The 20,512-nt window shown below is 38.7% G+C and overlaps 3 protein-coding genes across 4 annotated transcripts; 1 reads left to right on the forward strand and 2 right to left on the reverse strand.

Moving 5' to 3' along the window:
• Positions 1-1,788: 1,788 nt before the first annotated feature.
• On the reverse strand, positions 1,789-8,733 carry atmin (ATM interactor). The gene is made up of 4 exons (XM_004067347.5): positions 8,322-8,733; positions 6,441-6,566; positions 5,351-5,550; positions 1,789-5,280 (listed from the first exon to the last, which is right to left on the reverse strand). Exons 1-4 carry the CDS (start codon positions 8,616-8,618, stop codon positions 3,513-3,515), a joined length of 2,391 nt encoding a protein of 796 aa, XP_004067395.1. The 5' UTR covers positions 8,619-8,733; the 3' UTR covers positions 1,789-3,512.
• Positions 8,734-10,977: 2,244 nt separating this feature from the next.
• Positions 10,978-18,330, reverse strand: cenpn (centromere protein N). Of its 2 annotated transcripts, none has more exons than XM_078944538.1 (10): positions 18,190-18,330; positions 17,359-17,404; positions 16,979-17,038; positions 16,153-16,226; positions 15,882-16,055; positions 13,133-13,234; positions 12,897-12,951; positions 12,353-12,462; positions 12,134-12,257; positions 10,978-11,653 (listed from the first exon to the last, which is right to left on the reverse strand). In XM_078944538.1, exons 1-10 carry the CDS (start codon positions 18,328-18,330, stop codon positions 11,532-11,534), a joined length of 1,008 nt encoding a protein of 335 aa, XP_078800664.1. In that variant the 3' UTR covers positions 10,978-11,531. The 2 variants fall into 2 exon arrangements, with proteins under 2 accessions (XP_078800664.1, XP_004067271.1); XM_004067223.5 differs by lacking the exon at positions 18,190-18,330 and adding an exon at positions 17,534-17,841.
• A 32-nt stretch (positions 18,331-18,362) lies between these two features.
• cmc2 (C-x(9)-C motif containing 2) lies at positions 18,363-19,781 on the forward strand. Its single transcript, XM_020714678.3, has 4 exons — positions 18,363-18,504; positions 18,854-18,970; positions 19,047-19,118; positions 19,207-19,781. The coding sequence occupies exons 2-4, from the start codon at positions 18,890-18,892 to the stop codon at positions 19,288-19,290; spliced, it is 237 nt and encodes a 78-aa protein (XP_020570337.1). The 5' UTR covers positions 18,363-18,504; positions 18,854-18,889; the 3' UTR covers positions 19,291-19,781.
• Positions 19,782-20,512: the final 731 nt, after the last annotated feature.

The following is a 20,512-nucleotide window of genomic DNA, read 5'->3' on the forward strand; positions in this document are numbered from 1 at the left end:
AAAAGCTAGAAGAGGAAAGGATCCTTCAAAAGGGAAGTTTAAGGCCTCACCGCTGGCCCTCCAAATGCTTTGTCTTTGAGAAGAGGCCAGCTAAGCCTCGGCGGCACAACCAAAGACCCCAAAATACAGCTATTCCAATTAGAAACTTCCCATTTCTCCCCGCCATCGAACCTCCACCTGTCAATCAAAACGTTCAGTGTCGTGGTTGCAGAAACTTAAATGTATCAGAGAAACACAATTTTTATGACAAAATGTTTGTGTTTGATAAGAATGAAACAACAGTGGCAAGAACAGACACTGTTACCAAGTCTGAACTTTACAATGCAGCCTTGTTACCAAAGGACAACTCAAGACAGAATGATCCTTATTTATTCCCTGCTTTAATTGGTTCCTTTCCAAAAAAGTATCAAGTACCTGTCTGTCAGTCTTGACAAATGTTACCTTATTATCTTTTTAAGGTCAAAATTATCCTACAAGCTCCTTCACTGTAACAGAAATCTGTGAAATAAAATTGTTTATAAGTCTTTACATGTATTAAAGACAATTTTAGTGTTTTCTTGTTAACATAACTTAGAACATTTAAAAAAATGTCTTGATAAATTGTTTCTTAGTTGTAATAATTTCCTGGCAATAAACCTTTTGGTATTACAAAGGCTATTTCTTTTGTAATAACCGTCGGATTTGTATTGAATATGCATTTGTGGAATGAGTTTATGTGGGTTTGAACCTTTTGACAGTGTAAACCCAGTCTAAAAATGCAGACAGTAGACCTGCTGTGATTTTCTTGAACAGTCGTGTCTGCCACACATGCACCAGAACCTGGACATGTGGAGGAATAATCACATTTAACCACGAGTCCAGGTTCTAATAATGGTTATTTGACTGTAGGGTCTAAGTGTAGAGACTGTTATTTCTTTTGGAAATCCCTATGTAGAAAAAATAGAGAGAAGATTCTCCAAGGTGGAGGGTGTGGCTTAACAGCAAAAAGGCCTCGATTCAAATCCCATGGGATCTGTGTGGAGTTTGCATGTTCTCCCCATGCATGTGTGGGTTTTCTCTGGGCACTCCAGCTTCCTCCCACTGTCCAAAAACATGCTTCATAGGTTAATTGGTGATTCTAAATTGCCTCTAGGTATGCATGTGAGTGTGACCCTTCAACGGACTGACAATCTGTTCAGGGTCTAACTGAAGGGATTCATTGAGTTCTGAAAACGCCAAGTGCTAATCCATTACTTCAGCAGTTTAGGAATGAACACTTCCCTCTGAAATGACAATAGTACCTGCATCCAAAAAGCATGGATTTGGGAATAGATGGAATGACCTGTCAGAGGTCACAACCTTTTCCTATGTTTTGATTCATCTACTGCAACATATTCCACAAACACCTTTCTCACCAATCAGGGATAGCAGTTAAATAACAGGCTTTTCAATAGTTCAATACCGAGAAATATAGTTTTGACAAAGGCTTGCTATTTTTACGATGCTTATTATTCTTTTTATCATTCTTTTTCGTAAAGTCTCCAAGCAATATTTTGTTCTGTTGTATTTTTCATGAAATAAGTCAAAAGTTCAGTAAATTATTTTAATTATTTTGGTCACACTAAAAAGGAATGACTTTTATTATGTCTATGGTCGTTTTACAATATAAATACATTCCTAAAAGATTTGTCTGCATAATCTGGATGCCTATTAAAATGACAAATAGTATATGTGCGTCATTTACAACATTTCTGTTTCAGCTCTACTGTTTAGTATTTATAGGAACAACAAAATAAGTGACACAAGACATTAATATTCTGCAATTTATTAACAGCTGTAGTGAGGACCAACAAATAAAGAAGGCAAGAAATAATTTAAAGGCAACAAAGACAAAATCTACCCAAATGAATATTTTGAAAACATGCATGCATTTGCTTTCATTTTTCATGAATTCCAACAATGTTACACTTTAGTCAAAGCAGCAGCAGACAGTTTTTCCTCTTCTGCTTTTCTGTGGGAGGCAGCTAATGTTGCATAAAAAAGGCAAACTAATCGTGCGAGTCTTGAACACAGAAAATAATGACACTTTAAACAAAGAAGACACACACAGAATTTGGCGTAAGGTGCATGTTTTTCATGGGCACAGCGTTCTTTTCTCTACATTCTTCAGTTGCTGTAAACTTGCAGCATAAATCACCAAGTCCTTTAATGTCTGATACTACATGAGCACAATCTTAAAGACAAAACCCAAACGAGGACATTCCTACATTTCATGCAATCATTACGGAAATGGTTTTTCAGAGTTTGCCAACATGCATTGAGACAACACGGATATTCTTCAAGAATTACAAAACATTTCCAAGACAAAAGTCTGTGTAGAAGAACCAACGAAAATATTCTGATCAAGGCACGGGCAAAGACAAAAGTTACCTTTGATCAATTACAAACAAGACAATTCTGAAGCTGAATCTTTTGTTGAACATTGTACCAGGATGCAACTCAAGTTCAACTAAAGCCAGTTGGCTTCCATTGAAACACTGTTCTCATAAGGAAAACAAAATTCAACAGGACACCTTTCGGATGACTAACATCTAATGAATAAATAAGCCACCTGCTAATCATTGTGCTACAACACAGTAACATTGTTAAATCAAGCTAACGGTGCTGCTGGTGTATACACTTACACTCAGCTTATGAATAAGTCAAGTTGAGGAGAGGCTTGCCCCATTCTGCTCTTGAATTGCTTGAAGCCCGCACACACAGACTTCACAACCACAATGAAGGAAAAAGATGTGCAACAACCAAAAACCTTAGCCTGTGCCACATCTACACATGGATCCCAGAGGTAACAGTTATGAGCAAAAGTCTGCTGTTAGAAGGCCTGCTTTATCTAAGAGACAGCTCGTCTTTTTTAATTTATTTTTAAAGTTGAGCAGTCTATTGTTAAATCTATTGTTAAATCTATTGTTAAGAGTCAGTCATGAAGGGAACAGGTGCTGTGTCTGTGTCCTACGTATTCCTCTCATTTAGAAACTAAATATCCAATATTGCATAGTAAACATGTGCAGACAAGATAACATGAAAAACTATCACATACCGTAACAGTTTGACTAGTTTTCTTTTTTTTTGACAGATAAATACGGCCAAGGAAGTCACTCCATTGATAAGCAGGTCTAACATTTATGAAATGTCATTTACATGACTGCTAGTAAGACTAAACGGTACAAATCAGTCACAGTGGTTATACACTAAAACATTTAGGTTCAAAATAACTGTCCACACACACACAATGTTACTTTATGTGCAATAAATATGTAAACTGTCACAAGAGCGGAGAAATCATGCCCACTGAGCGAATAAAGTGCAGCTGAACGGTCAGGAAAAGCTCTGGGCATTATGGAATGGTTAGAAACATCTTATGGCAGACTTCCTTTTACCAAGACTGTGGTCTTTCATAGCACAGATGAGACCTATCGGTCATCTAAAAGGCAGACTACACTGCAAAGACTCAGAAACCCATATCGGGAGGAATTTCAACTGTTGGGTTTGTCTGGGTGCTGAAAGAGAGCACACAGCTCCTCACATGTCTGAGTTTCTACAGAGCTTAAGTGAGAATCCATGTTCCACGCCATGTCCGCAGACAGGAAGTCGTCCATGACCGTCTGCGTTTCATTGCTGGTCAGAAAGAGGTGTCCTAAGCCTTCTGCCTGCCTGGTTACTGTCTGAGTCTCTGTGCTGTTTAACAGCCTGACATGCTCACCCTGACCTACGTGGGTCTGCAAATGAGTACCTGTTGCAAATGCAGGAAGATCAGTCTGTGTTTCAGTGTCTGAGGACTCTGTGCTAATAGAAAAGCTTGAATGTCGCAAAAGGGTGCTCAAAGGTAAGTTACTTCCAGAATTTAGCAGGAAATTGAGATCAGTCTGAGTCTGAGTGTCGAACAGTTCCAGGTCACTGGCTTGAGGTCGGGTTGATCCATCACTTTGGTCCAACTCATTCATGAGGAAAAAATCCGTCTGTGTTTGAATGTCCAGAGATTCTAGAGGGGAGTCCCCAGACAGCCCGCCGAGTTCGCTCTCTTCCGTTTGTGTATGAATGTGGACAGCATTGAGGAACTCCTCAAAGTCAAACTCTATTCCAGTGTGCTGCTCCTGAACAGAGGAGAGGCCTGAGCCACAGACGGTGGAGGCCTCCGTAAGGGCGTGGTGGCCCGTCATGCTACCAGACAGAATGTTTTCCAGGTCATTTAACAGAGTCATCGTTTGGGTCTGGTTGTCAGCCATGTTGCTTGAGCTAAGCTCTTGCGTCTGCACCCCAAAACTCATGCCGCCCACTGACTTGGAGTCCTGATATATGGTGCTGCCTGATGTCCCCAGGGACTCATCGAGATCTAGGGTTGTTTGGGTGGAAACACTCTGGGAGTCAAAACCCAAGAGGTCAGAGCACATAACAGCCGGGTCTTGAACCTTCTCCTCCAACTGTGGTATAGAAAAGTGTGTCTGTGTCTGCCTGGTTTTGTATGGGAGCATTGTTGAAGACGGAGTCTGAAGAGGGAGTTTGGCTGTCTGACTGTCTGTTTGAGCTCCAATCGAAGACTTGGCTTTGGCTGGAAAGAAGAAGGTCTGAGTTTGAACACTGACTGGCAGGAGAATCTGGGCACTCACACTAATGTCCGTTTGAGAGAAAGATGAAACGGAGGGCTCAACAAGACCACTAAACTCCATTCCTTCCTCACCCTCTGTCGGCATTCTCGACAAGATGGACTTGTCTCTTTGGATGTCGGTGGAAGAGCCCCCTCTTTGCTGTGCAGCCATGCTGCAGGCTAAATCGTTTGCGTTCACAGCTTTCAGATTCACCTGCACCCCTGTACTAATGGGACCTTGGTTAGAGAAGCAAGCTGTCTTGCTTTCCTTAAAAGCACTTTTTGCATTGACATCCTCTGCAGTGTGTGGCAGGAGCTGAAGGGTACTGACAGAACACTGGCTGTCGACGGCAAGAACCACAGACCTCAGAGGGCCACTTTCAGTAGAGGGAACGAGGACAGGCAGGTGAGCCAGCTGCATGACAGGAAAACTGACCAAAGTCATCCTGGGTTTAGGTAGGAGAAACTTCTGAAGGCTTCTATTGGCGGTGGAGCTCTGGTTCAGTGGATCAGGAGTGTGTGCAGTTGAGTCAGTAGGGAGAGTAGTCTCTGCATGCTCTTTCATAGCAGGCACTATGGAGTTGGGAAAATCATTTGTCTTAACCTTTTCAGAGCCACTCAATAATTTCTCCATTTTGCGCTTCTTTACTGGAGGAACTCTGCAAACAAAAATAAGTAAATTAAAAGATAAATAACCACCTAAAACACTGAGGTTTGATGGTGACGTACCTGTGCTCTGACGGAATTTCATGACCTGTCCTGTAAATGTGGGACAGTAAAGCTGCCCTGCTAGCATAAGGGCAGCCACATGTACACTGGTAGGTCTTCCCACAGTCTTCTATGTGTCTTTTCAAGTCCCATTCTGTGCTGTAGCCATTACTGCACTTGGAACACTTGTGCTTTTTTTCGGCGTGCATCTTCATGTAGTGCTATAACACAGATCAAACCACAGTAATTAAGTAAACTAACATTAGCCCTTTTTCTTACGACGGCTGAGTTCCTTAAGAACAACCCATAGTTGTTACCACCAACCCATAGTTCTACTCAATAATCTCAGAGATGGTGTCTTCTAGTTGAGCCATGTGCTCTGACACACATCAGAGCTGCTAAGGAGAAGCTAAAAACATGACAAACCCACTTAAAAAGTTGACCTGGCCTTAAAAAAATCTATCGATCCCAAGCAGATTGAACACCTGCGGGATGCGACGGGAAAAAGCCGTATCCACGGAGAACCCAACGCGCAAACTGCAGTCACCCCCCCGTCAAGACCTTTTGGCTTCTCGAGCGGGACCTGCGTGATATTAGATAGGTGAGTTTAATGTCATGGTTTTCTGCTGTTTTCTCTATTAAATAAACAAACACTGACACAACAAATGAAGGACCCAACCACAGTTATATTGTCAAATAGATTTGGATTTTTTGCGAACAACAGCCTTTAACAAAGGAAAGAAGAAACGTAAATGGTAAATGTTACATAACAGCAATTCATCTATAATTAACTGACAAAATGTTAAAGATATCCAATCTACATCTGGATAGAAAGGCTATTCACACTGTCAGAATTATATGTATGCTAATTCTGATACTAGAAATTAGATGAGAGAACATCAATGCATGTTGTTGTTATATAACATGGTGACAACAGAAGGTGCGTGCAATTCTGAGAATTATGTATGACTTATTAGGTAACATTTTTATTCCGTCGTTACAGAAACCATTTTCCGGAGACAACAATTCTCAGCTCTGACCAAAAGCTTCAACTTTCAGTTGTCTCTGTATAAGAACATCAAGAACAGCAGATAAATGAGAATTTACTAACTTGCTTAACAAGGGAGAACTGGGAGAAGGGTCTGTTAGGTCCTCTTGGACAACCTTCCACAGGACAACAGTAAACTTTCTGAGAGGCCTTCATGTCCTTTCGGACTGTAGGATTGATGATGCCATCCTGAAACACACCAACAGAAACAACAGATGAGAAAAACAGCACAATAACCATAGCTTGCACTTTCTCCTAATAGAAAACTGGGCAGAGAAGGTTTCCCAAAAATCTTATTAAAAAAACAAAAAAAAACAAATTTTTTAGTCAGCTAATTAGTCTAAACTCCTATCTTTAATCTAACGGAGTATTAAGAATCCACACCATTACAAATAAACAGCCTGGATCTAAGCTGGCATTTATAAAGCTTAACCTTAACATAAGTAAGAACAAAGCATACGGTACTCAAATAGCTGCAGACTGCCTCATATAGACACAAACTGGAGTCATTTGTCATCAGACAGTTAATAGGGAAAAGACGTTCCGATTCACCGTCCTGCCCCAGCAGGGTCAGAACAGTTTTGCAAAGACTTGAGATTGATCTTCTCTGTGGGACTGAGCGGCGGATAAATGACATCAACAGTCGCTAAAGTTCTACTCTTCTTGTCGCTAAGTGTAATAGATTGAGAGGCACAAAGCTGCCTTGCTTTGTGCCAAGCCAAACGGCCACATTAGCTCCAAAGGAGGTTGAACCGAGTCCCCTAAGAAAAATAAGAAAATTCTACTGATATATAGATGTTTTTTTTTAAAGAGAGAAACCCAATATTTCATCAGAGATATTGTCAATATGTGACCTAATGATACTTTTTGTGAGAGTAATGAAGCTAAAATATTTATGCAGAACAATCAGAATGCCAATTCTAGAAAAATTTTAACACATGTAAGCTCCTAACAGTATAAACAACGGCGAATTCTTCTCAGTTTTTTCAACAGTTAAAACATGTTTGGCAGATGGGCAAGTGTCTAAGATCAGAAATAGCACTTTCTTTGAATACTCTTCCACTTTTCCCTCTTTGACCATCAACAACCTGTTCTTATTCTTACTCACAGTCGCTTCTGTCATTTAAAGAACTCAGTATGTTATAGGATAACACTGAGTGACCTTAAGAAAGAACACATATTCAATAAGGAAGGACATTGACTCAAAACATCCCACAAGAAAACTCAGTCCAGCAAAAAGAGAGAATGTAAACCTTTGGGAGAAACGCAATGAATACTTTCCTTGTTAACTACTAGTCAATAATAATAATAATAATAATAATAATAATAATAAAACTGCATGTACGTACATACATCCACCACAACTTACAAATCACAGTCGTTCATTCATTTGTTGCTTAAATTATCCTAAACATGATAAATAGCTTCACTCTTTGCTGTTGCAGTGATGCACTATTTCTTTGAGTTTAACCAGCAACAATGTCCGTTGGTTTTTAGTGGCATAAATTAAATGTATTTGAATAATTTATAAAGCTAATAAACATTACAGTAAAAATGGAAAAACTTGCATTTCCAATGTCATCTGTTTTGTTGTTGGCGTAATTATATTATCTTAACTCTTTGCATCTAAATTATAACTGGAAATGAAGTCAAACATTAGATTTAGGAACTGACAGCGCGTTTTGCTAACCCTTTAAGCTAGCTAGCTAGCTAGTTTTAACTAACAGTTAACTAGCATAAGCTTAAAATTAATGCATTCCCTTTAAACAAATGCTAACTACAATGCCTTGTTTCTGTTTGCTACATCACTCCTGCTATAAGCGCTAGCTATGAGTTTGAATGACTTGCGTTTTTATTAGTTGGCAGGTAAAGTCAGCAGTAATTAGCTCAGCCGGCCATTGGTTCCACGCATGCTAACTAAGTGTTCGTGATCAGAGTGATTACCTTTATTCTGTGCGATTTAACAAGATGCATGTTCAATGCAGGTGTGTTGGGAAGAATCTTCCCGCATCCTTCCACTGTGCAGAGGATGTTTTTCCTCACTTCTTTGGTCAGCTCACTGATGGTGGGTTTTATAATTTCGCGACATAGCGGCAGGGAATCCTCTTCGCTTTTGAGAGCGTCTGTCGTCGTGGAATCGCTGTAATTCTTCTTGTTTATCGCAGAAGCGGCCATGTTTGTGTTAGAGATCCACGCTGTGTTTGCCGGAGCTTCAGCTGCAGCTAAGAATGAACACTCCATACACTGAACATAACACAGACATAACGAACGCCCCTCCACTCTGTCCGAAAGGCTTTCTCACCTCCACGTCATATCCAGGATAACGTTCTGACTTCCGCTTTACAAAATAAAATGCAATTCATTTTTAAAAGCATCTTGGCGGATATTTGTGCAGTGTACGAACATTTGAAATATTTTTATTTTTTGAACTTTAAACATACACATAACTACACACAAAAAAAGAGAGAAAAATAAAATAAATAAATAAAACAAAATATATAGAATTGTAGTTTAGGGATTGTGATACAGCATGTGATGGAGTCATGGACATTTGAAATATGACGACGAGTTTTTTCTCGTCATGACGAGATTAATGTCACCATGATAAGAAAAAACTCGGCACAAAGTTTCGAGAAAAAACTCGTGTCGAGATAAAAGTCGAAATAAAGTTTCGTAAATTTAGGAGATAAAAAAGTCGTAAATTTACGAGTTTTTAATCTCATACATTAACAAGGAGAAAACACCGAAGTTTTCTGTTTATCGGAGCCTAGCTTGAAGATGAAATATGTAGAGCCTTTTGTGAAGCTTTGTTTCAGGATTATTATAGGTTTAAAACAAAGAGATTCTGAACCTTTTGGCGACTCAAAATCAGATTATTGTCAGTGGAGCCGGCTTTCCGGGGTTCGGTGTCAGTAAAGCGGACTTTCATATGTAAAATAAGGAGCTCAGAGACACGATTGGGTGTAGAGGACCGCTGCAGACTTTTATTCTCCTTTTCATTCACATAACCTGAAGTTCATCTCACCTTACGTCATGAACCTGTCATCCGAACACCAATGCGGAAGTAAACGGTGTTACATACGCCACCTCCTGCAGATGAAGCGTCCTGTTTCAGCATAAAACAACAAAGTTGAATGAAAATTGTAGTAGCTTGTGGGAAGGAATGACAGGCTCGTTGTTTTCTTCAAGTGTAACTTTATTCTCCAACCATAGCCGGCTCGCGCCGTGTACAACCTGCTGGCAGCTCCCCGTCCAGCTTCACCCCTGAAATCCCGGGGTGGCTCAATACTGCCCCCTCGCGGCCTGAACGGCAACAGCTCCTGTGGCTATTCAACAAAAATAGTCCGTTATATTAGCATTATTGAAAAAACCCAAAAAAGTGCTCCTCCTTTTGACGGAAGCGTCACATAGGCGTAGTGGTCTTTGGTGGAGGAAGAAAGGATTGAAGTGGACAGCTGCAGGGATACCGACGGCTTCATCGGGCTGCAGAGATCCTGCAAAACCACCCATCAATAAATAAAACTTTAATAAATCAAACAAATGAGCTTCCAGACATTTGGAACGTTATCAATAAACATTCAGATCACCTGTTCCACCAAGTTTAGTCGGTCTGCTCTGTTGCTGCGCGTCATTCACCTGCTGCTCCGCATGCTCACTTCCACTTTAATCTCGTAAATTTATTTACGAGCTAAAATTTTGTCAATTTGAGTTTTTCTCCTAAATTTACGAGTTTTTATCTCTTAAATTAACGAGATAACATAACACTGAATACTCCTGAAAGACTGGCAAGATTGCGACTTTAACCTCGAAACTTTATTTCGACTTATCTCGACACGAGTTTTTTCTCGAAACTTTGTGTCGAGTTTTTTCTTGTAATGGCGACATTAATCTCGTCATGACGAGAAAATTTTTTTTTTCCCTCACCGTGGCCCTAAAACTCCGTCGTAGAAATATTGTAGCTGGGACTAAAAAAAAATAAAATAAAACTGATATATATATGATAATGGAAGCAAGCGTGGAAAGTTCATATAGTTAAAAAAAACTATTTGTTTTTACATCAGCAATGATTTATTTTTTTTAAATTATTTTTTTATTTGCCAGGGATTGAAAGGCAATGAATCTTATTTAAAATAAGGTTTCCAATTCCCAAAATGTAAATTACAAGTTTTCTAAAACAGTTTTCATATGGAATTTTGACAATCATGTTGTATTGAAAATTAGTTTAGTTTGTAACTTATAAATCAAAATAAAATGAATTCAGTAATTATTGTACCATGCCTCTATTACAAATCAAAAATCAAAGAATTTGGCAACACTCTGCGAATCCACTTGCAGAAGTTAGGGTTATATTCACAATCAATGCAGTATTTCTATAAATAAACACATATGAGAATTTGTTTCCTATTATTTATAGCTAAAGTATGACATTTTACTGTATGAAAACTTTTCAAATTTTAAACTTTTTATTAAATTTGTATTCTGGTTTTTCATTGCCTTTAAGCTGGTTCTGATTTGACCCCATAGACTAACCACTATAATGTAATTTGAGAATTTAGACTCATAACCACATGCTTATCACTCGAATCATATCAATACACAGTTTATTTCTAAAGAATAAAAAACTTTATTATGAAGAGCAACTCACAAATGCAAATAATTACAGAGGAAAAAAGTTGAAACTAGTTTACAAAGGCAAAAAAAAATAGCTAAACAGTCGTGGTTTGTTAATGTGTTCATTTTCCCAGTTGTAGTAACCATTGTCAGTTTTGACCATCTAAATTGGTTTTTAATTCATAAGAACATCATCACATAACTAAAAGAGATCATTCTTTTAGTTGTCTTAAATGTCTTAAATTTTCAATTACATTTCCAACTAAAACGGTTACTAGTTTGTGTTTATTTTGCCTGCATGTTCACTTGAGGCAAATTTGGAAAGGGTAGAAATTGCAAGTTTTTTGTTCCCTTTTTTGGTCACATTATTATATTATATATATTAGCACATTTTTGTATCAAGTGCTAATATGTCAAATTGTTTGATTGTTATTGACTGATGTGTTTGTTTTTACTGTTTTGGGATTTTTGACCCATTTTATTTCTAGTACTTATTCAATGAAATTAAAAGCAGATTAGTTTCTTTTTCTGATCTTTAATCCATCAGTTTTGTGTTTGATGACCTTGTGAAGATGGGCCAGGAGTATTGTCAGTGACAACAAAGTAATTTCTTCCTTTTAATGGGATCGATGACAGCAGGGGTGTAACAGGGGCCGAGGCAATGCCTGCAAAAGAAGAGAGGCCACAAACTGGTAAAACCAACAAAGACATCAACACTGGTTACATTTTCTCCAGAAAAACTGTTTAAGCTCACAAAACTTAGAAGATAACAGAAAGTGGTTTGCTAAAATCCCGTTTATGCCATATTAAACATATTTGGAATGATGCTTGTTTATAAAAATACCAGTAGGTAATAGTAGTTTTTTTCTTTAGCAGTGGTCTCAAACTCTGGTCCTTGACGCTTCTGTTGTGTTAGCTTTCCAGTTTCCCCATCCTTAGTTCCTGATTATCTTTAGACCCTTTGATCAGTCAATCTCAAGATCCAGGTAATCAGCAATAACTAGAAAAAGTACTCTACTGCCCTCTTGTGGGCACGTTTGAAGCCGCAATTGGTCCACATGTTGAAATCCTGACTGTTGAAATGGTATTTACTTTATTGGAAATGAAAAGCTCCACTGTTGGTGTAGAAAATGAAATCTTGGTACCTGAAGATGCACAGGACCGGAGCGACTCGAGAAGGTCGATACTTGAAAATTTCACAACACATTTGAATGTTTCTTCCCGCTCCGTCATGGTCCTGTTGTTTGGGTCTCTGAATTTAGTGTCCAACTGAAGAAAACAAAGATTAAAACACAGTTTAAATATTTACACAATACAAGTTACTGAAAATAACTGGATTATGGGTATTAAGACCATCAGAAGACCATATAAACTGCAGACTGTAGTTGAGGTAACATCCCATCTCCAAAAGCCTGGTGAGCCATGTGTCGCCTGTGTGCAGCGACGCCGCCTTGTTCTTTTTCAATGTGCTGGTCTGTGCACACAAGGTAAGAATTTAATCACCACAAAAATTCCTATATGGAAATACACAAACAAATTACACAAATACATATACATTTACACAAGAAGAGCACACAATTATGAAAAAAAATTAAAAAGTGACTTCAAATGGTGAATGGCATATACTTGTCTAGCGCTTTTCTACCTTCCTTGAAGGCCCAAAGCGCTTTACAGTCATGGACCCATTCACACACACATTCACACACTGCTGCCGAACACTAGCGCCAATGTTCCAGAGGCAAGTTGGGGTTTAGTTGCCTAAGGTCACTTCAACATATGGGCGGGCAAGGCGGGAATCGAACATGCACATATTCTGATCAGGGGTCGACCACTGCACCACGGCCACCCTGCACCACATTTACACAGCTGTATAAGACTTTTAGGAATAAAACTATACATAAAACATACTTAATACAGGTTGATCCTCTTCCTCGGGAGGACTGCGATACTTTGTGGGAAACACCTGCAAAACAAACAAACAATAACATAAATACAAAAGCAAACTGACAAGAAAACATGTATGTTAAAAGCATGAACTCTTACAAAAGTGGACTGAACTGAACTGCAGAAAGTTTGAGAGGGCAGAAGCAAACCTGTGGATTATTCTGCATTGTTTCTAAGGAAAGGGAACACAGGAATCTTACTTGTTGGTACTGCCTCATGAGTAAGTCTCTGATGGAAGTAAGATTCCTTCCACTGAGGTTAGCCTCCTTAACTCCTTGATGTCTCGTAGCCAGAGTCAAAGCCTGAAAATACAACTTTTTTCTTAGATTAAGAGTTTCAAAAAAAAAAGAAAAAAGTTATGTCACATAAATTATGTTTTCCAAAATAAGTCATGCATAAAAAACCAAAACACTCTGATCATCTTTTGTAAAAGCGTTCTCAGTGGTCTATTAATAAGGATTATGCAGTTTTTAGCCAAAATTCAAAATCCTGTATAGTTTTCTAGGTCATAGTTTCTGCAGAGCAGCTGTAGTGCATTAGAAACGTGCCTCTAAGTTGTGGGCGGGACTGTGTATTTCCTGCATCACAAATAAGCTCATTTTCAAACAGCATTTTTTCATCTGCTCCTGATTCTCAACGATTTGAATGAAGAAATACTCCAAAACGCAATTTTAAACTTGAATTCTAACTACATGTTCTCCATCATCAGAAAAAGGCTAAAAGAACATATTTAGAAAACAACATTTTCATCTTAGTGGGTCTTAACGGATGTCAGGGACAGCTCCAAAGACTTCATGAAGCATCATGAAGAGCCCACAAGGAAAGCAGAAAGACAGATCCTAATCACAAACTCTGACATTAACAGCAGAAGCTTCCATGCAAGTCACCGAGCTATTGAAAAATACTAAATCAACAACCCTTTCCAAATAACTGGCTAAAGGCAGAAAAGGGCTTCAGGGCATCAGTGACCACCTTCCAATAAGAGCAAACTATGAAAGTGTTTGTAGAGAAATCAAAGAAAAAAGGCAAATAGTTCACAGAAGAAAACTAACAGAGGAGTCAATAAATGCATTTTAAATCAGAACTACAAGCACAAAGATGGAAAACCTTTTATGAAAGCAACGATCTCAACTCGGCTTGTGAAAAATATATGAAGAGGTTTATATCAATATAGGACAAAAACTGCCCATTTACAAAAAAGAAAACAATATGAGAAAAATCCATGGATAACAACTGGACTGAGAAACGCATGACAAAAAAAAAAGAACTACAAACAATTCTTAGAAAATGCAACGGTTGAAGCGAAGCAGCGATACAAAAAAATATAAAAACAAATTAACCAGTATCATGAGAACATGCAAATAAAATACTATTGTAAGAAAATATTAGAAAAAAGTAAATCAAAAACTCAACAGAGTTAGAAAGTATTGAACAGTGTCAATAGTGCTAAATTTAACCTGTGGAGTACCACAAGGGTCAGTATTAGGTCCAAAACTTTATCCTATTTCTAAATGACATACCGGTACACATGGTGTCAAATACACTCAAATACTTTTAATATGCCGATGACACAAGTATAGTTCTACAGGGGAGAATCTCAGGGAAGTTGTAAAAATAGTGCTTACAGAGTTAGAAAAAACTAAAACAATGGTTCGACATGAATAAACTTGCTCAATGTCAAAACTAAATTCATGATTTTTGGAAATCTCCACATTCCTGCAGACGTAGAAATAAAAGTTGCCATTGATAATCATGTTTTGGAAAGAGTGACTGAAATTTAGGACCACAAAATAAGCTGGAAGCCACAAATAAACTAAGTCAGAGCTACACTCATTCACAGAGCACATTCACTAATATATTCATCAATAATACTACCATATTTACAGTACAACGTAGAAGTTTGGGGAAATACTTATAAAACAAATCTACAGTCTTTCTATATCTTAAAATACATATCCATTGGAATAGTTCATTGTGTGGATTATGGGATACATACAAATGCACTATTGTTAAAGTCGCTTTATTGAAGTTTTGGGAACTAGTGAAACTTAAAACAGCACTCATCATCTTTGAAACCAAAAATAACTTACTTCCAGTAAACATACAAGAAATGTTCAAGGACAGAGATGAGGGTTACGAGTTAAGAAATCAACTGAACTTCAAAAAGGTAGTGCATTCATACAAAAATCTGCTTATCAATTTGTGGTGCGAATGTATAGAATGGGTTGGATGAAGGTTTAAAACAAAGCAAAAGTTTACCTGCATCCAAAAAAAAAAAATCTACAAAATATCACTGATTAATTTTTACAAGTCTAAAATGATCAATAAAAAGAGAAGCAAATGTCTCTTCTGCAGAGGTGCTAAACAGGTCATTTGAATGTTTTGAGGGAAAGAAAACTGGAAATAGAAATACGCAGAACCTACGGTGTTGTAAAATGGGGAGGATCATACAAGATTTCTCTTCTACCCACTCCTTTTCAATCGCACTGTTTTGTTTTATCTATTTTTAACTATTGTTTTTCATTAAGTGTTTCAAATAAAATTATAAAAATAAAAGTAAAAAAACCAAACATCTTGGAAAGACTGATAAGAGCCAGAGCTTCCAACTCCACCGAACAAGACTAAAGAGAAGAGCTGGACAAAACGTGGATGGTGAACGCAACTGTGGTCCTGACGGTAACACCGGGATGTGATGCTGCAACTGAGAGAATGGCTACAGGAGATTCCAGAAAAGATACAGTCAGTCCTACAAAAAAACTGAGATATTGTGCAAGACCAACAAGCTCCCGGGCCTCTAGTAGAGGATTTCATCTTGAAAACAAATCAGATTACTCACAGAGCAAATGGGGAATCTTTTTAAACAATACACCCGAACATAAAACCAAAATGCTCTTGCCTTCCACATGTAAGCAGACACGCACATATAGAAGAGTAGGCTTTTTTTCTCACCTGAGATAAGAGAGGCTTCAGCTTTGAGGTCAGATTCCTTACAAAGACATATGGCGTTTGAAGGTAGTGAACGACATATGTTGGTTTCAGGTGATTGGGTTTAGAAAAGCTGCTCCCCAATGCAATTCGAATCCATACAGCTTCATCTGTGTGCTTCTTTATTTTCACAGACATCTTAGATGGAGTGACAGAGAGGGGGTTAAACACCAACATTGTAACCTTTCATTAAAGGTTTAGCTACATTAAAAGGAAAAAAAAATGGCAGACTTACTTGTCTTAGAAGCTCACTGAGGTGGCATTTGAATTGCTGCTTGAACTGTGTCAGCTCTACGGACTGAGCATCATCTAGAAAACAGAGGAAAAGGTAAATGAGACAGGAAGTGGAAACCACTATTGGTCTATGTGGGGAAAAAATCTCAATGTTGTCATTAAAAGGAAGAAATAATAAACAGTATTTAAATGGACTATCATAAAAGGTAAAAGGCACTGGGATGGTTTGGACATGTTGAAAGAATGGATCGGGAGCGATTGGTGAAAAAGGTGTATGAATCTGATGTGAGTGGAGTGAGAATGAGAGGAAGACCGCGAATGGGATGGACAGAGGGGGTAAAAAGAGCTCTAAATGCAAGAGGGATGACTGTGGTGCAGGGGAGAGAGGCTGCTCAGGACAGGGATGGGTGGAGAGAGTTTGTGTATGAATGAATGGATGGGTGTGGTAGAGGTCTGGGCTTGGGATGAAGAGGCAAGGGGAAACCAGTCTTGGCTGAGGCAATGCTGTGGAGGTGCCCACACTGGGCTGTGCAGCTGACCCTGGTGCAGTGTGGTGTGGCTTAGACCAGACCTTAGACCAGTCACATACACACACACACTGAAGGAGGAGGGTTTGGGGAAGAGCAGGAGGGCAGTAAGAATGGGTGCCCTGTCTAGGCTACCCCACTTTGGTGGGACACAGCCTGGGTATATAAATAGATAGATCATAAAGGTAAACAAATTACATAAAAAAGAGAGAAAATCCCAGCCAAGGAAGTTATGCAGAAGAAGTTATGTTCAAGATCCCCAGAGATCAGGGACAACAACCAAACTGCGGTCTAACATACTCTCTGGTTCCAAGAGCTGAAAGGTGTACCACATCCCCTGATTTGGATTCTCCATGGCATCTAGAACAGACAAGAACACAATTACACATTAGACTAGAACAATACTGTTGTTAATCCAGCTTTTGCAGACAGAAGTGTAGTTAATGCCGTACATTTAATTAAGACGTAAAGCTATAATAGATGTTTAAAAAAAAAAAAAAAAAAAAAAAAAGGAAGACAGAAATAGAGGAAAGAAGTGTTACATTACAGACATTTAATTAAGAATGAAAAGGATGGTCAACTTTAAATAAAGATAGTAATGATGAAAACAACCAGGAAGTGTCCCCCCCCCCCCCCCCAGTTCTCGTTAAAACAAACAAATAATAATAATATATACTTACGGATCATCTCCAGTTCTGCTAAATGTGTCAAAGTCAATTTATTTTCCTGAGGGAAAAAAAAGATGAAAAAATGTTAAAACGTCAACATAGTATTAAAAAAGACATGGCACAATTTACTATTGATTTGTGATACAAAAATATAACATTATTCATTATAACAAAAAATAGCATGCACCTCGCAGACAGACAGCAGTTTCTGTGTTAACGCCCATTTTGACTGAGTAAAATCCATAGCTTGCCGCTGTTCAACCGTCAGACGACCCCACTTGTCCAGTGTTGCTTTAAGCATTTGAGTCGGTATCCGTCGCACAAGACGCTGCAACAGCAATTTAGAAGTGTCGTCCATGGTTTTCCAGCGAAGTAATTTAACTCTCCTGAAGTTTAACCCGCTTTCTAATTTGACTGAGCACAAGGGAGCAACTAAACAAACCGCGTCTAAGACGCAAGACAAATCGACCAATCAGGTATCAGCACATTGCTTTGTGTGTGCTCTTTACTGCCCTCTGCTGTGCCGGAGTAAACGGGAACGGATGAGTAAAACGGAAACGTAAAACGGAGTAAAACGGAACGGAAGATTAAAAATATACCCGAGTTTAATACAAAACGCATTAGTTGTTGAATGAATCTGTAGACGAAATAAAAAAAATTACGGCACAGATAAAAGAAAAGCAGATATGAAAAACCATCTTTTTTAAACTTCCGGTCTTTAAGTCCCGCCTTAAATAGATGGCTACACTCCATTGGTTTATTGATCCATCAGTCTGCTACCAATTCGCTGTAACTTCTGTCAATTACGGAGAGACTCCACACCAGTAGGTGGCGGTCATGTACCTCAACGATATGTGCCATCCGCCATAAAACTCCACCAGAAGACGAAGAGGGCGCTGGAAAGTTACGAAAGCTTTGCATGTCCTCTTCTGGTGTCTGACATCGCGTTTGTAGCTGTGCTAACTGTTTATGTTGGGTTAGCATTTTTGTTTTTTTACAAATGGAAATTATTTTATAAAAGTAGTTAAATTGTAAGAGAAACGTACTTTATTCGGTGTGGTGTACATTTTGTTCCGACATATAAGGTCTGATTATGGAAGTACTTTGACATTAGCTAACTTAAACTTGTTGTATCAGATGAGAACACGTCTTTCTACGGTAAGTTTTATTCATTCCTATCCAGCACAGAGACACGCATATTTATATGACCGTAAAGAACAAAAAACATGAACCTTGAGTCGGTTAGGGGTGACTGTTATTTTTGCTAATATTGGGCATTTTTGTGTCTGCAGGTAAGTGAGTCGTGTCCTCTGGAACCTTCCTCTTCACAATGACAGAACAGCAAGGAGAGGGATGGGGAGGCGTTAGTATCCTTTAGAAGATTTGGGAATAGGTTGACCGTAGTGCATTTGTTACCACTTATGACCGACATTTATACACCATTTGGAGTTGTATTAGTTTTTTTTTGTTCATTTTTACAATATTCCTTATGTCTGTGACTTTTCAGTACAGCTGCAGTGGTTCAGTAAACCCTTAACTCATAATGCACCCTGACCTGTCCCCTCACCTGCACACAGATGAGTGCAATCAATTCATATCTCTCCTCAGGCAGTGCCACAAAGAGGTTTGTCATTTCCTGCAATTAGGTCGTTGCTGTGTTTTTTAATGATATAAAATAATATCTGTTTGTCTCACAACAGCACAATTTTTTGAAGTTCTTCGGCACTTGTAATGATTTGGACCGTGCAATGCGTGAGTGCCTAAAAAGAGAGGTCAGTTACCTTGTTTTAATCTTTAAATAGTGAACTCTAATGTAATGTATTGCATTAACCTGGTGTTTCTCTTGTTATCATCTTAAAGAGACTGGAAAAGCGAGAGCTCAGCAAGAAACACGCGGAGGAAATGAGAAAAAGGCTGAAAGAAGGACCGAAGGACAGTTTCTGAAGATGGTTTTACTTTTTTGGGACACTGAACAAAGCATGAAACTACACGAGTAGCGTTCATTGCTCTATTGAATCTAAAGGGGGTACAAGGCTATCCCTGCTTGTTAAAGTGTGCTTTACTCGAGCATTTAAACATTTGGAATGAGTGCATAATAATACAATTAGGTGGGTGTGCATAAAACACTTTGGATCGAGGTGGAACACAAACCTAAAGGTTAACGTTACAACCCATCTGTCTCCACAGAGCTGAAGATTTTTGCTGCTGTCATCACTTTTTTCCCCACTACAGCAGTGCCCCTCTGTGAAACTCGTGTAGTTGTAAGAAGTGATCATTTCAGCCCAATTAATGTCTTGTGTGCAGTGGATCTCAGGAATGTCTTTTAACTTTATTGTTCACGAAAGCAAGGATTATGCACCAATGAATGTTGAAAGTTTGGTACATTGGTGAATCATATTGATTCAGGTTTGAATAAAGCGAATTAATTACATGAATTCTTGACTCATTTAATAAAATATTACAATGGATTAGGCTAAGAATACTTTGATTTTCATTATTGCCTGATCAGCAAAAATCAAACTGTCTGACTCAATCTGTGACGAAGAGTCTTTGAGATCAAAAGTATGAAAAAAGGTCCAACCCCAAATTTGTTTTCTTATCAGGATCCTTTTTAGTGCTGTGTACAACTTTGCTAAGTGTTGTTGGGTAGAAACTGCCTTATTTTTTCTCCCATAAAAGATGTTTTCAAAAATAAATCAACTGAATCTCATTCTCCCTTTTCTCTGCTACTGGTGTCTACACCAGTGAAACGTCATAAAAGGCAGCGACATCTTCATCCACCTCTTTGGACCAGGAAGGACCCAAAGATAGGAAATTTAGGAAGATTGAAGACCAAACGGTGGCGCAGTGGTTGGCGCTCTTGCCTTACAGCAAGAAGGCCCCCAGTTCAAGTCCTGGCTGGAATAAGGAATGGCAGACTTGTGTTTAGTTTAGTTTAAACCTTTCTGTGTGGAGTTTGCATTTTCTCCTTCTGCATGCGTAGGCAGGGTTTCCAGCTTCCTCCTACCGTCGAAAAACGCGATCATATGGCAACTCTAAATTGTCCATAGGTGTGAGAGCTAATGTGTGATATCTGGCCCTGCGACAGACTGTCAACCTGTCCAGGATGTCCCCTGCCTTTGCCCACAAGTGGCTGGGATAGGCTTCAGCAGCCCCACAACCCCAA

The sequence above is a fragment of the Oryzias latipes genome, chromosome 3 (assembly GCF_053564925.1).
Source record: "Oryzias latipes strain Hd-rR chromosome 3, Olatipes_Hd-rR_3.1".
In the NCBI taxonomy this organism is placed as follows: Eukaryota; Metazoa; Chordata; class Actinopteri; order Beloniformes; family Adrianichthyidae; genus Oryzias; species Oryzias latipes.